Source organism: Narcine bancroftii, chromosome 9 (assembly GCF_036971445.1).
Source record: "Narcine bancroftii isolate sNarBan1 chromosome 9, sNarBan1.hap1, whole genome shotgun sequence".
Lineage (NCBI taxonomy): Eukaryota > Metazoa > Chordata > Chondrichthyes > Torpediniformes > Narcinidae > Narcine > Narcine bancroftii.
The window spans coordinates 39,277,928-39,292,730 of record NC_091477.1 but is presented as its reverse complement, the minus strand read 5'-3'; the positions used below and the strand labels follow the sequence as shown (position 1 = coordinate 39,292,730).

At 37.3% G+C, this 14,803-nt stretch overlaps 1 protein-coding gene across 13 annotated transcripts in view; it reads right to left on the bottom strand.

The window, feature by feature from the left end:
• Positions 1-14,803, bottom strand: part of LOC138743446 (vesicle transport protein SEC20-like) — a 193,073-nt gene that overhangs the window by 140,523 nt on the left and 37,747 nt on the right. For all 13 annotated transcript variants that reach the window (XR_011344897.1, XR_011344899.1, XR_011344896.1 and 10 more), the window contains 2 exons: positions 13,201-13,390; positions 4,751-4,824 (listed from right to left, as the gene is read on the bottom strand). Coding sequence is in view for 7 of the 13 variants with exons in the window: in XM_069898841.1 (XP_069754942.1) it covers positions 4,751-4,824; positions 13,201-13,390 (264 nt within the window). In the remaining 6 variants the exon portion in view is untranslated. The remainder of the gene's footprint in view (positions 1-4,750; positions 4,825-13,200; positions 13,391-14,803) is intronic.

Below are 14,803 nucleotides of genomic sequence, written 5' to 3'. Positions count from 1 at the left end.
AAGACCATTTTAGATTGGAGATCTAACTTTGCTTCTGTTTAACAAATAGATCTGAGCATTTCCAGTACTATATATTTTTATTTCACTGAAATTATTCCTGGGACAATGGCATTGCCCTGTAAGTAACTAAGTGAGACTGGTCTAAAATTACTGGAGTTCAAATGAACATTAAAAACTTCTGAGGAAGACCGATAAGCTGGATGCTGAGAGGCTAGTCTATCTTGCTGAAGAGGCTTCACCCAGGGAACACATTTCCAGAATAACAGTTTAAACATTTAAGGCGGAAATGAGAGAAATTTCTTTCCATAGAAGGAGGCAATTCTTTGGATATTTCTACCTGATGGCGGTGGATGCTGCATTGTTTAATATTAATAAGATTAACAAGGAAAGATTTTTAAACGTTAAAGAAAACTAAAGGATTTGAGATTTCTTTGGGGAAGTGGACAAGTTAGAGGATCAGTCATCATCTTATAGAATGCAGGAGGACTCATGAAGTAGAATGGTTCCTTCAAAGAGTATTAAAATAATAAGCCATGTGGCTCCTCAAGTCTGCTCCATATACAAGATCACATCTGATTTGACATTGACGTCAATTCCTTTTTCCTCCCTGATCAAAATCTATTTTAGTCATAAATACTAATGGTTCAGCCTCCACAACTCTCAGAGATAGAGATTTCCAAATGTCATGATTTCTGACCCTGAGGGTCAGGACACCTCATATGCCAGGCAGTTGTTCACTGACTTCAGCTCAGCGTTTAATACAATGTCCTCATTGGGACTCAACACTCCACTCTGTAACTGGATTCTGGACTTCCTAATGGAAAGGCCACAGTCTGTCTGCATCAGAGGAAAAATGTTGAGCACCATCATGCTGAGCACTGGTGCACCTCAGGGGTATGTGCCTGTGTGCTCAGTCCACTCCTGCTCATGTTATTGTCCAGCGACTGCATCGCCAGATCCATCAAGTTTGTAGATGACACATCAGCACCACTTCAGAGAAGACGTAGAAAATCTTTTGAAATGGTGCTAGAGTAACAACCTGAGTCTCAATGTGGACAAGATGAAGGAGATGATCATGGACTTCAGGAGGTCAAGGAACAACCATCCTCCACTGCACATCAACAACTCTAGTAGAGAGCACCAAGTTTCTTGGAGTTCATTTAACTAGCGACTTTTTTTGGACACTCAACATCTCACTTGTCAGGAAGGTGCAACAGCAATTGCACTTCCTGAGAAGACTGAAACGGGCAAAGGCTACCGGCCACCATTATGTCAACCTTCTATAGGAGATCTATTGAGGGCATCCTTGCTGGCTGCATCACAGTGTGGTACAGTTACTGCAGAGAAATGGATTGGAGGTCATTCCACAAGACAGTGAATGGCAGAGTGAATCAATGAAGTCTCCCTCCCCCTCATCGACATGATCTACCGGGATCATTGTCTGAAGACGGTGTGCAAAACCATTGAGGACTCCTTCCACCCTGCACACAGCATCTTTAAGCTGCTCCCTTTGGGGAAGAGATACAGGAGTATCAGAGCCAGTACCACCAGGCTGAGGAACAGCTTCTTCCCACAGGCAGTGAGAATGTTGAATGACCAAAGGATCTGCTTACACTAACCATCCAAGAGTCTCATATGTACAAAACAATATTTATTAGTATAGATGAAATACTTGTCCTGCATATGTATTGTTTGTCAAATGTATGTATGTCTGATTGTGCACCTGCATGTTTTTCACTGAGGATCAATGCTGTTTCATCTGGTTGTATTTGTACAATCAGATGACAATGGCTTGAATCTCCCTTCTGTCTTCAGGAATACATTTTTGGATTAGTTAACAGCTACTTTAGAGATGGGGAAATTTTGTTCTAAAGAAGAGTTGTAATTTTTTGAAATTGTCTAACACAGGCAATGGTAGATGCTCAGCTGATGAAATGTCCCAGGCTAAGACCAACATAATATTGGATGCTAAAGGAATTATGAGATACAAAGATATTTCAGGAAGGGAATTGATAGAAAGAGCAGCTATTTTCCTATGAAATGGTGCACGGGGGTGGGAAACTAAAACTTGGTTCTAATGTAGTTTAGACATAGGAAGAGCCAGCTCTTCAGCGCTTGACGTCCTGCTTTGCGGAAACTGCCAAAATGTTTGGCCTGGAAGTCAGCCTGAAGAAAACTGAGGTCCTCCATCAGCCAGCTCCCCACCATGACTACCAGCCCCCCCACATCTCCATCGGGCACACAAAACTCAAAACGGTCAACCAGTTTACCTATCTCGGCTGCACCATTTCATCAGATGCAAGGATCGACAATGAGATAGACAACAGACTCGCCAAGGCAAATAGCGCCTTTGGAAGACTACACAAAAGAGTCTGGAAAAACAACCAACTGAAAAACCTCACAAAGATAAGCGTATACAGAGCCGTTGTCATACCCACACTCCTGTTCGGCTCCGAATCATGGGTCCTCTACCGGCACCACCTACGGCTCCTAGAACGCTTCCACCAGCGTTGTCTCCGCTCCATCCTCAACATCCATTGGAGCGCTCACACCCCTAACGTCGAGGTACTCGAGATGGCAGAGGTCGACAGCATCGAGTCCACGCTGCTGAAGATCCAGCTGCGCTGGATGGGTCACGTCTCCAGAATGGAGGACCATCGCCTTCCCAAGATCGTATTATATGGCGAGCTCTCCACTGGCCACCGTGACAGAGGTGCACCAAAGAAAAGGTACAAGGACTGCCTAAAGAAATCTCTTGGTGCCTGCCACATTGACCACCGCCAGTGGGCTGATAACGCCTCAAACCGTGCATCTTGGGGCCTCACAGTTTGGCGGGCAGCAGCCTCCTTTGAAGAAGACCGCAGAGCCCACCTCACTGACAAAAGGCAAAGGAGGAAAAACCCAACACCCAACCCCAACCAACCAATTTTCCCTTGCAACCGCTGCAATCGTGTCTGCCTGTCCCGCATCGGACTGGTCAGCCACAAACGAGCCTGCAGCTGACGTGGACTTTTTACCCCCTCCATAAATCTTCGTCCGCGAAGCCAAGCCAAAGAAGATGACAGCATATTAACTGGCCCTTCCGGCCCACAAGCCTGAGCTGCCTAATTAACCTCCAACCCCCTTATGTTTTAAAGGATGGGAGGAAATCCACGTAGACACAGGGAGAACATACAAACTTTTTACAGACAGTGCCGGATTCAAATCAAGGTAATTGGCGCTATAACAGCGTCGCGCTAACCATGACGCTAAATGTGCTGAATTGACATATCTTTTTAATCAATTTTATCAAGACATTACACAAAACTCCCAAAATCAAGTGAGGATAAAGCAGTAGACAATGTTCCGCAGTAATGCAAGCAAAATAGCCACTTAGCCTCCATGCGGGTTCATTTTCAATCTCTCTCGTATTGCGGCTTTGGAGAGATGGAGTGACACATGATAGGTGGTAATTTACAGTTGAATTGCATTCTGACGAATGAAGCGGAATTATTACACTTGGCTCCTGAAAATTCACTACTGCTTACTGGAAATGTACTTACTGAGAATTTGTGAAATATACAATGCTGAAATTTAACAGATCTGGTTGAAATAAAAGTCAAATGGATTCCACATTTTGCGCTGATTTTAAAATATTTTCTTCTTGTCACGGGATAATCAATTTTTAAGTAGAACAATCCAGCATAGTTTTCAAACAGTAGATGATTGAAAACTAAATTCATCACTTGTTGGAAACTTGAAGATATTATCTGAACCAAAAAGATTTGCTAAGAAATTGAACATTTTGTTTTCTTGGGCAGTCCCTTGGGACTGGGAAGGATTCCAATTCTCTAATGGTATTGAAGCCAAGGTGGGAACTACATTTTTCAATAGATGGGGGTGGGAGGGGCCCAATTGAATGGATGGATGGTTTGTTAGGTGCAGCATTCCTTCTTTTGGCTTACAATTGTATGCAATGCATGGTCCCATTGTTCTTAACATCTTAAAAGTATGTTTCATTTTATAGGCCAGAGATTCCTGGGAGATCCAGAATGTTGCATTTTTCCAATAAAATTTTCCCCTGATCATTAATTATTCTGTGTTGCATTGAGAGGAGAATGAATGTCCTTTTCCATTTTTTCTGAAGCCAGCAAAAACTGAGCGAGCAGACAGGAAGGAGTGAATTTCATTATTGTTAACAGGTGATTCTCAAATGACAGAAGTAATCCAAGATTTCTAAGCAGGGGCAACAGGTTGGTACAGTAACACATTAGTTCTATCAACCACCCGGTTATTGAATAATCACTAGTATTGCATGGAAAGGTCCCCGCTAGAGCTTCAATTTTCCTTCTTTTTCCAGAACAGATGTTGCAGACTTGCAATTTAAAACAGGAATTTGAAAAGTTGTACAGCTCCACAAAATATGACATTCCATACTAAGAGACTATTTAAGTATTAATACATATTGTACAAACCAGTAGTAAAAGAATGGTATATTTTAGATATTTGTTGCAGCAGATGAGGGAGACTAGTGCACCATATTTAGTGCAGGTTAAAAACAGATATTACTGTCGCTGCTGCATTGACATCAATTTCATTAAACTAGGAGTTTAATATTAATTAAAAGATGCTAATAGATTAAATAATTATTCAGCCAGAAAAATTAATAATAGAATTGGTTTATTTAATTAATACTCAAGCCATAAAAGGAAGTACAATAGCTTGAACAAACAATCAACTCAAAATAAATTAAATGCAACTATGATCTTACCATATTCTGTATTGAGACCCCACAGCTTTACTTTGTTAGCTTCATATTGAGCTTTTTTCTTTAGACGACAAGCCCTGAAAATAAAAATATAAAATCAGCAATTGGTTACTTTCAAATTGTTGTTCTTGCTATCTTAGGGAAATTAACTGATCAGGATGAAAATCCCTACCAACTGATCATTTTCTATTTTTCATCATTACTTTACCAAAAAAAAGTACAATCTTCTTTGTTTCAATGCCAGGGTTGCCATGATGGAATGGAATATTAGAATAAAATTTTATAGGTACACTTTCCCAATATTGAACTTGTTTTAAAATACTTACCCTTGAAGTGTAATACAGGAACATGCAACTAGAACACTGCCCAAAAGTAGATACAGTATTCTCTATTTTTATAAACAAGACTATGATTTCTGGCTTACACATTGCCCAGAATAAAATTTAAGACCACTCCAAAGATTTAAGAATCAGTGCACTTGAAACAGATGAAGGATGAATTTATTTTTAAAATCAATAATCTTGTAGACCTCTATTAAGTCATCTCTCATCCTTCTTCATTCCAAAGAGGAAAGCCTTAGCTCTGCTAACCTTGAGTCAGTAGGTAGATTCCTGGGATGAAGGGGGCTGATGTATGAAGAAAGGTTGACCAGGTTGGATCTGGTCCAGAAGAATGAAAGTCAAGCTTATTGAAACATTCAGGTTCTGAGGATGCCAGGTTGAATGCAATGAATGAAGGGTGAATACTCAGGTGAACACACCTTAGTGGGGGTATCTAACGATCGGGACATGGCTTCAGAACAACCGATCACCCTCTTGGAAAAAGATAGAGAATTTCCTCAATAAGAGACTATCTCACAAAGAGGTGGGGGAAGAAATTCAAAGTGGAGATCGACAGATTTAAAGTACAGGTTGAACCTCTGATCCAGCAATGCTGGGACCTGGCCATTGCCAGACAACAGAAAATGCCGCAATCGGGACCAGGGTTCAAGTCTGCGCTGTCTGTAAGGAGTTTGTACCAACAGCAGCAGATTCAACCTAAACAGCACCAGCAATCGGGACTGGAGTTCAAGTCCCGTGCTGTCTGTAAGGAGTTTGCATTAACATTCCGATCACTAACGCTGTAAAAGCATTGCGCTCTGTGGTCTAGACCATGGGAGTTGCTGGACCACAGAGTGTTGGATAATAGAGGTTCAATTTGTATATTAAAGGTGGGGTCAAGGGAATGAGTAGAAAAGCAGTGTTGAGGCCAAGATTGGATCACCCTAGACTTCTGAGGACAGCACGGATAGAACAATGCTATTACAGCACCAGTGGCAGGGGTTCGAATCTGGCACTATCTATAAGGAGTTTGTACATTTTTCCAATGTCTGCGTGGGCTTCCTCCAATCCTTTGTAGGTTAATTGGGGTATGTGAGCAGCATGGGTTCGTGGGCCTGTTAACATGCTGTATGTTATTTAAATCTCATTTTTGGATACAAGGTCTAATGAAAAAAATAACAACTTATTTGTAAAATGGCTTAGCAAGTTTAATCAATCAATGATAGCAATGTCAGGTAGGGGAAAATCTGTGCTAAATATATTCTTAATCATATTTAGAGCAAATAATAATAGTACACAAAACAAGGGATAATCAAGCTTAATGGTATTATTGGCAAATTAATACCCGTTGGGGTATATTAGTTAGATGGTAGAAGATTTTGATTGGAAAATAGGTACCTGCTAGAAATTTAAAAGTGATTAGTGGTGTCCAACAAGAATCTTTGTAGGGACCTTAGTTATTCATTACATTTAATTATAAAATTCCTGGAAGTCCCTGCAGTGGATAGTAAAGACTGCTGAGGGGATTATTGAGGTCTCTCTCCCTACCAATGATAAGACATTTATAATGGCCGGTGTTGGCAGAAAGACAAACATCGTGAAGGACTCCACACACTCTCCTGCAACCTGTTCTCCCTCCTGCCATCTAGGAAGAGGTACCGAAGCATTCGGGCCCTCACAACCAGATTACGAGACAGCTTTTTCTCCCAACCCGTGACGCTTCTGAACTGGGGACACAGGGCTAATATATGTAACATGATACTTATAAGTGATGTAATTTATGATGTTATTTATAAAAAGTTTCTGAGGTAATTTATCCATGTAAATAACCTGCTCCACACTCCAGAGAAATACTGTCTTGGTTTCACTGTTCATTGCAAGGTTTATGGTATGAATGACAAATAAATGCAACCTGACTTGAAAATGACACTGTTCAATTTTATGAGATTTAGCCATTTGTGCAATCATGCCATTTTAAGATAGTCTGATTTAAAAAAAAATACAAATCACTAATGGAGCTAGAGTTTAGAATACATACATTGGTCTCCAGTGGTCTGGGCACTGTATTTTAGAAAAATAAATGGTCCTTAAAAAGCAAAGTTGATGATTCCTCATGTTTTCATTGGTTGAAAATGGCTCAAAAATTACCAGGTCAGATTTTTATATAGTATATACAGTACAGAAAAAGTCCAATCTAACTGTTCAAACTCATCTAAATTTCCCTTCAATCACTTCTGAATTAATGAATTTCACATTTTATTATGGTCAATTTTTAATTCTTTTTGTATTGATCTTTTTAGATTAGTTTCTTATTGATAGCTTTTGTTTTCCCTCTTGCCCATGATTTTAAAAAAAATACAGTAGAAGTAGAAGTCCAATTATCCAAAATGGTCAAGACTTGGCCTATTTCAGATAAACGATATTTTCAGAGAACTGGCCATTTTTAACAGCAAGGGAAGGCTTTTAAAACATGAAATAATGTTTAATTTTCACCAAAAAAACCTGAACAAAATAAGATAAATCCAACACCAAAAACTCAAAATTCTACTCAGAGGTTTTTCCAAAGTTCCAAATTTTTTTTTAACCTGTGACATCAGTTTGACTTTAAAAAAATTATAGATAACTGAGGATTTCTGATTGTTTCGTATATCCTCATTTATCCAAAATTTTTTGATGGTGAAATGACATAATTTCAGCTTCAAATTTTTTTTAGATAAATGAGGATTTCTGATTTTTCTGAAATCCTCAATTTTCCAAAAAAAATTTCAGAGCTGAACAGTTGTCAATTTTTTTTCCTGGATAATCCGATTTCAGATAATCAGAGTTCTACTATATATACCCACTCCAATCTCACAATTTTAAACCCTTCTCATAAATCATCCCTTAGCCTTTGATTTAAATGAAACCAATTCTGTTTATTTCCGAAAAAGTTAAACTTCACAGTTCTAGTATTCTTGGAAGTACAAATGCAAATGTGAAAGATTTATATATCCCTTTGGTTCTCAATACTGCTTTGTTTCCCATATTTAAATAATATTTAAAATTTTTTATTAGAAATGCCATTCTTCATAATGTTATGTTGAAATCAATTTGTCAATTGATTTGGCCATTCTTGGAAAACAATATGTCCTCCTTGATATTTATTGCAGATTTTTCAGTCTCCCCATTTAGAATTCCAAAGTCTAAATAATAAAATTTTTGAACAGATCAGAGCTAATTTAAAAAAAAAAATCCAATTTCCCATCCTCTGCACTTGTCACTCTCCACCATTCATTTATGTTTTACTTTCTGCTTACCATCTTTGAGTTAGCAATATGTTCATTATTTTTCTGGACCTCTCATATGCATAATCTGATCTTATGCTTTGGCCCATTATGTAACACTGTAATGTATACAACGGATACATTACTATTTTCTGCTCCTTGATGCTTCAACTAAAACTAGTCAAAAATGTCTCAGTTATTAAGTACTGGTTTGTATTTTTCCCCCCTGTAGTGCAATTCCACTACAATCAAACTACCAGTATAAAGCTAACATTCTATAATTTTCCAGATGTATTCTATCTTCCTGCTGACATATGGATCCAAGATTACCCATACCTCTGGCAACATTTTTCTAATGGGTGTAATAATGACATAAATCTTTTACAAAAATTCTTGGAACCTATCAACATATTCAAGCAATCCAGGGGTTCTATACCTGTTTTTATTTAATATATTTTGTTAATTTCTAATCTCTTTTTATGATTTCATATTCACTTGGTCTATGTCTCAAGTAAATAATGCTAATAAATCAATGTTGTTGTTACGGTCTGTGAATTTTTTTCTGACCATTGCATTATGACCATATTTTTATTCTAACTATGAAAGGAGCTGATAATTTTTTTCATCATTTTGATTTAAGCTTTGTGACAAAAAAATTAAGGAACTGCTACAAGTTTTAAAAATTTTGCTACTGGAAGAACACTGGACAATGGGACACAATTTTAATACCATTTAGTTAGAAGGTATAAAATACTTCAAGGAAAATGATGGTGTATATTACTTCCTTATATCTCTCAATTAACGATATTAAAGCTATGCTCAAGAATGTTTTCAAGTCAAGTGTAGAAAGGGACAAGTAGGCAAGGTAGGCAATGAATTTAGGACACACATCTCATAACTGAAAGACAAAACTGGACATGATTATTTTTATTCCTATTTTTGTTACAATGGAACAAAGGAAAGAAGAAAATTAGTGTGCATTTTAAACTTAGCTAGCATGCTTGCTTATGGAAATGGACAAAAAAGATTCTCCCTCCCTCGGCTGACATAGAAACACCTCAAAAACACCACAAAATAATCAGGTGTTCAGAGGAAAGAATTAAGAGAGAAAATAGTAAAGAAAAAAGGACCAGCTCTTCAATTTTAGATGCAATTTGTGTACGTTAAACACATCCGGAACCAGATTTAACTGCAGACAAAAGTGTTTCTGATTCATAAAAGAAAGCTACACTTTTCAATTGTTGATTGAATATTTATCTCCTCAATGGTTTTTCGGTTTCCAGTCTGTTTGTTCCACTAGCCAAAAGTTTATTTAAAAAGTTGATGACAAAATGTAGTTGATACAGGTCAGACATTGCATGCAAAAAAAAAAACCACTATTGAATTTAGTTTAAGAAATACTGTCATCAAAATTGAATCTCCTTGGAATAAAGATCATTACTCACCTTGAGAATAATGTAGTCATCATTTTCTGAAAAGGTACACTCCACATCCCAAGGGTAGGTAGCCTATTCAACTGGGGGAAAAAATAATAAAAAAAATTACAGGGCTGTGCCTCCGCTACTACTGCGTGTTCACCAACACTCCTGGCAGAGAACAGAGTTAGGAGCAAAGTCCTTTCGACAGTAGCTTTAATCTACAGAAGCCACTGGCTCAATAAGGGCTGGGACTGGGTTGCATCAGGTTGCACAGCACAAAGATCCCATGCTTGGATCAAGCAATTGGTTGGGGTCTTGATGTGGGGTCAAAACTCAAGGAATGGCTTTCCAAAGAAAGTTTTTCCACTTAGGAATGAGAGACAGAGAAAGCTTGTGCAGATAGTGCCACTGAGTTGTGCTGGTCTTGCATAATACAAGTTCCAGGATACAAATGAATACCAGACTTGATTTTGAGAAAAAAAATCTAAGGATCAAAATAGCACTTAACAGCCTAAAAGCTAAAAGAAAACTTCTGCAAATTTCTGTTATTGACAATAAGTCTCTTGGAGGTCATCAAAAACAAGTTTTGGCTCACTGACTAATGATGTAGAGAAATTATAAAGTGGACATGTAATGTTCATTTCATCTTAAGACTTGATAATGAAATATGTGATGAGCCAAAGAGGACTGAAATGTTAAAATCATCTATGATATTCTTGTACATCCTCAAAAATTTGGAGAGGAGTCGAAGTAAAGCAATCATGTTTTCATTGTACAGATGATTGCCACCTATAGGACAGCATAATTGCAAGGGCATTTTGAAATATTTTAAAAACGCCAACCCTAGACTGGGCAAAGCTGCTCTTTCAAGATGCATCAGATGTTAAAAGCATCTGTACCATTTTAATTATTTACTGCTGTGCAAATCTACTTGGCTGTCCATAAGTGATTTCAGTATTCACCAAACTGAAAACAAAGTATTAATGTTAAGTTTCTTTTGTCAGAAAATCCTCGTTAGGCCAATAAATGACACACTTGAATGAAATGTAGCCAGCTTGCCAGAAGTTGCTTCCATCTCTGAATAAACCGCTTATTGTGTTCTGAACTCCATCCAACAGAGTAACAAAAATGATAGAATGTACACCAACCTCTTCCGTTTCTACTTCATTTCAGGTGCTCAATCAGCAGTTTTTAAAATCTCCACACAAAAGATATTGTGAAGTGATGGGAAACTATTAATGTTCTAAGTGATTGGTGGGTTGAAATCCAGAGACATCAGATTATGGTTTGATAGCAAACAGGCTATGTATGGACTGGTTTTAGAATATACTCCATTTTGTAAAAAGAATTCCACTTTGATATGGATCCAGAAGATTCAATTCCAAGTGGAAGAGAGTCTGGAGTGTGAAAATTTCCAAGAGCAATACGGTGCGATTTTTATTAACACAGGACGGAGGAGGAAGACAAAAATAATATATATTTTCTCTTTCCAGCATTAAGAAAATCAATACCATGCCAAATTATTGGCAAGAGAATGATTCTTTACACAGTAAAAGTCTTTCTCATCTGTTCTGTTGTTTCTGACATTTGAAATATAGAGCTTGGCCTGGTAAATAAGGCCGAAAATGTCATAATGATGCTAGGACTTATAAATGTCTTGTACTTTTTATTCATTAGTATTAATTTTCTGCAGCAATCTGTAGCGGTACATCATGAAAGAAGGCATCTCAGCAACAGACTGCTGCACGTTTCCTGAAAGATGACGAGTATAATGATAATCCTCCTTTTCGTAGAGACTATTTCAAGTCAAGGACATCAAGTTTAAATATGTCATAGCGAAAGGAAAGAGATAAAGGAAAAGATGACTTCCAGTTACGGTTATTAGCAATTTTTTCCAGTCTGAACCAGAACCAGGCAAGACAAAAGAGTCAGGTATTTGGCATCACTCCATCGGATAAGTACAGCAAGAAATTGTGGCTTCATTCTTCTAATGAAGGTGGAGGTATCCTTGTTTAATGAGACCTTAGTAGTTCAATGAAGACTCAAATGTTTGAAACATTTGTTTCAGACTTTATCTGCACAGGTTTGCCTTCAGACCTTAAGGCTTTGGATATTAGCTCTGATTACTTACCTGATATTTCCAGATCATGAATTTTTGTTTCCAGAAAGTTTCAGTTAACAGTGAAACTTTTTAAAATATCCATGAAAAATCATGAGAGCATGCACCAGCAGAGACGATTACCCCAGTATTAAAATAAGCCAGCACAAAAGAAAAAACTCTGTTGAAAATGGAAAATTAAGTTTTCTACTCCAATAAGGGTTAGAATCTGAAAGAACTGCTTTACAGCAATTCTCAGATCAGTGAATTTCATTTTACCACAAGGATTGGATAGACTTAAAAACAGTACATGAAGTTTTATTTTTCCTGTATCTCATCCAATTAATTCACACCTCATCATGGTTGAATGTGTAAACATAGTCTGAGGAATGACAGGAAAAGCTTATTAAATGACCTGGATGCAGCCTTCTCCACAGAAACAGTATTTTTTCTCTTATATGACTTCTTTTCTTCTTAGAAAAGAGAGAAGATCTAGAATGTAACATGAATCACAGAGCTTCTTCGATACATTTGGAGGAATGATGCAGTGGCCCAATTAATCCTACTACAACAATAAAGAGAGCTCACAACATGATCAAGAGGAAAGCACTGGATGCAGTATATAAATTAGTTGACAACAGAGAGGGATTTTCTACAGCTGACAGAGAATTTTGGATTCAGCTAAACAAAATGCAAATCTTGAATATTTTTCAAAAGTAAGAAAATTGGGCATAAGGGCAACAAGGGGGTTGATTGAGAAGTCTCCTTATGTGTGGCAATAAACAAAAACAAGTGTCAATGGCAAGAGAAAAAAAATTAAAGATGGATACCTGGAGGTGCCCTTATAGAGTGCAATCATCACACAGCTATATTAAAATATTGAAGGGACAGATGCCCCAGTGAATTTCCCAGTTGGATAGGCCACCTAGGTATAAGTATGTGGAGTACAATCAATGAATATACAAAATAATTGAGCTTCATCTTTACATTGTTTATGTCCTTTTATTTACATGTTCCAAATATTTCCCCCCAAAATATCCAACCTTCAGATGAGAAAGTCGATCATTTAGCATAGAGGCAGAGTGAACATGCATGAATGCTGCATTGAAAACCACAGCATTTCTTTTCTTCTGCACTAAAATTTGTAATGGGTGGATACGAATTAGGTAATTAAAATTCTACCCACCCATTAATTCAATATAATTTTATTGAGGGAATGAAAATATACATCAAATGCTAATTAGATTGAAATTCCCTCATGTAATAATAAAATGTTAAAATTATTTTGTTTCCAATTTTAAATGTCATTTTATACATAGAACTGACAATGCTGTTTAGAATTCTTCTTCATTACCTTGATGCTAGTTTGTTCTTCTCTTTTCTTGATCTTGGTCTGGCAGTTAAGGGCAGTTCACTTACAGGTGTCAGATCACTAATAACTTTGTTTAATTTTCTAAGTTCATTTCCAATCTGCAGTAATTTTCTTGGATTTGGAGTCAAATCTTCAACATCAGTTCTGCGAGATTTCTTCACTAAATATTTTCCTATTTTGACAAAATCAAAATCATTAGCTTATTTGGTTAAGCAAAATATTACAAAACTAAATAATTATGAATACGGTGTGAGATTTAAGACAACTCCACAGTAGCGATCTTCAGTGGAGCACACAAAATTTAATTCCAAAGCTTTACACCACTTGAGTTTGCCATTTAATTATAGGTAGCTCCTGACTTACAACCCATGTGCCTTACATCTGTACATATGACTGAAAAGCAAATAAAAATTATGCTTTTAAGGGTGAAAGTAGGGGCCTATCTATGGAAAACAGCACCTATAGCAGAGATGGTTAATCTCTTGCAAGAACTGGTTGGTGGCCAACCTCTGCGAGAGCCGGCCTTGGTGAATGATAAAACAGATAGTGAATTTCTCACATACATCCATTTCGAGATATGACTAAATGGAACAGTTACAAGTTGAGGACTACGTGATAAATGATAAGAGACTGCAATGATTAATTAACATGTATTATGCAGAATAGAAGATGACCAGCATGAAAATATTTTTAAATTCATTTAATTCTGTTTTTATAATATTAAAAAAACACATACACATACACACACGTACATGGAATATAAAAATTACACACACAAAAAGGACTCAATGAATGTAGACACAAATGTATACAAAAAAGTTATATCTTTAAAATGATATTAAGCTTAGAAATAACCCCTCCATTTCTTAAGAAAAAGAGACAGTGGACGAAGGGGGAGAAGAAAAAGGAAAAGGAGAATGAGCTGGCATCAACATTTAATCCAATCAAAAAATAAAATAATTAAATTACTAATAAAGGATGAAAATTAAATTCAAAATATTTAATAGACTAAACTATTCCTTTATTATTTAATCAATAAAAATTTCATGAAATAGATTATACACAAAGATTTTAAGATATGAAGGGAGACAGTGGAAGCTAGAAAATTGATTGATCAAAGACCTCCTATTAATACCCCAACCCATATTTATTTCAATTCTTTTACGTATCATGTTCTATAGTATGTAGAATGAACCTGAATTTTCAACTTGTAAAAACAACCAGGACTCCTAACTGCCCAGTGTTTCTGACCATGATTCTAACTCAGGATGCGCATGCAACCTACACTCCTGACCTCCAGTTCTAATTCTGGACAAATAAGTGATGCTGGTCAATTGGAATTTCTGAAGAATTGGATAGCATATTATTAAAATGTTAATAGAGGCAAAAAATTGTCTTGTAAAGAAGAGGGATAAATTACGTGTGTGTGTGTGTGTGTACGTGTGTGTGTGCGCGCACGTACACGCGCACGCGCACGTACACGCGCACGCGCACGCGCACGCGCACGCGCACGCGCACGCGCACGCGCACGCGCACGCGCACGCGCACGCGCACGCGCACGCGCACGCGCACGCGCACGCACGCA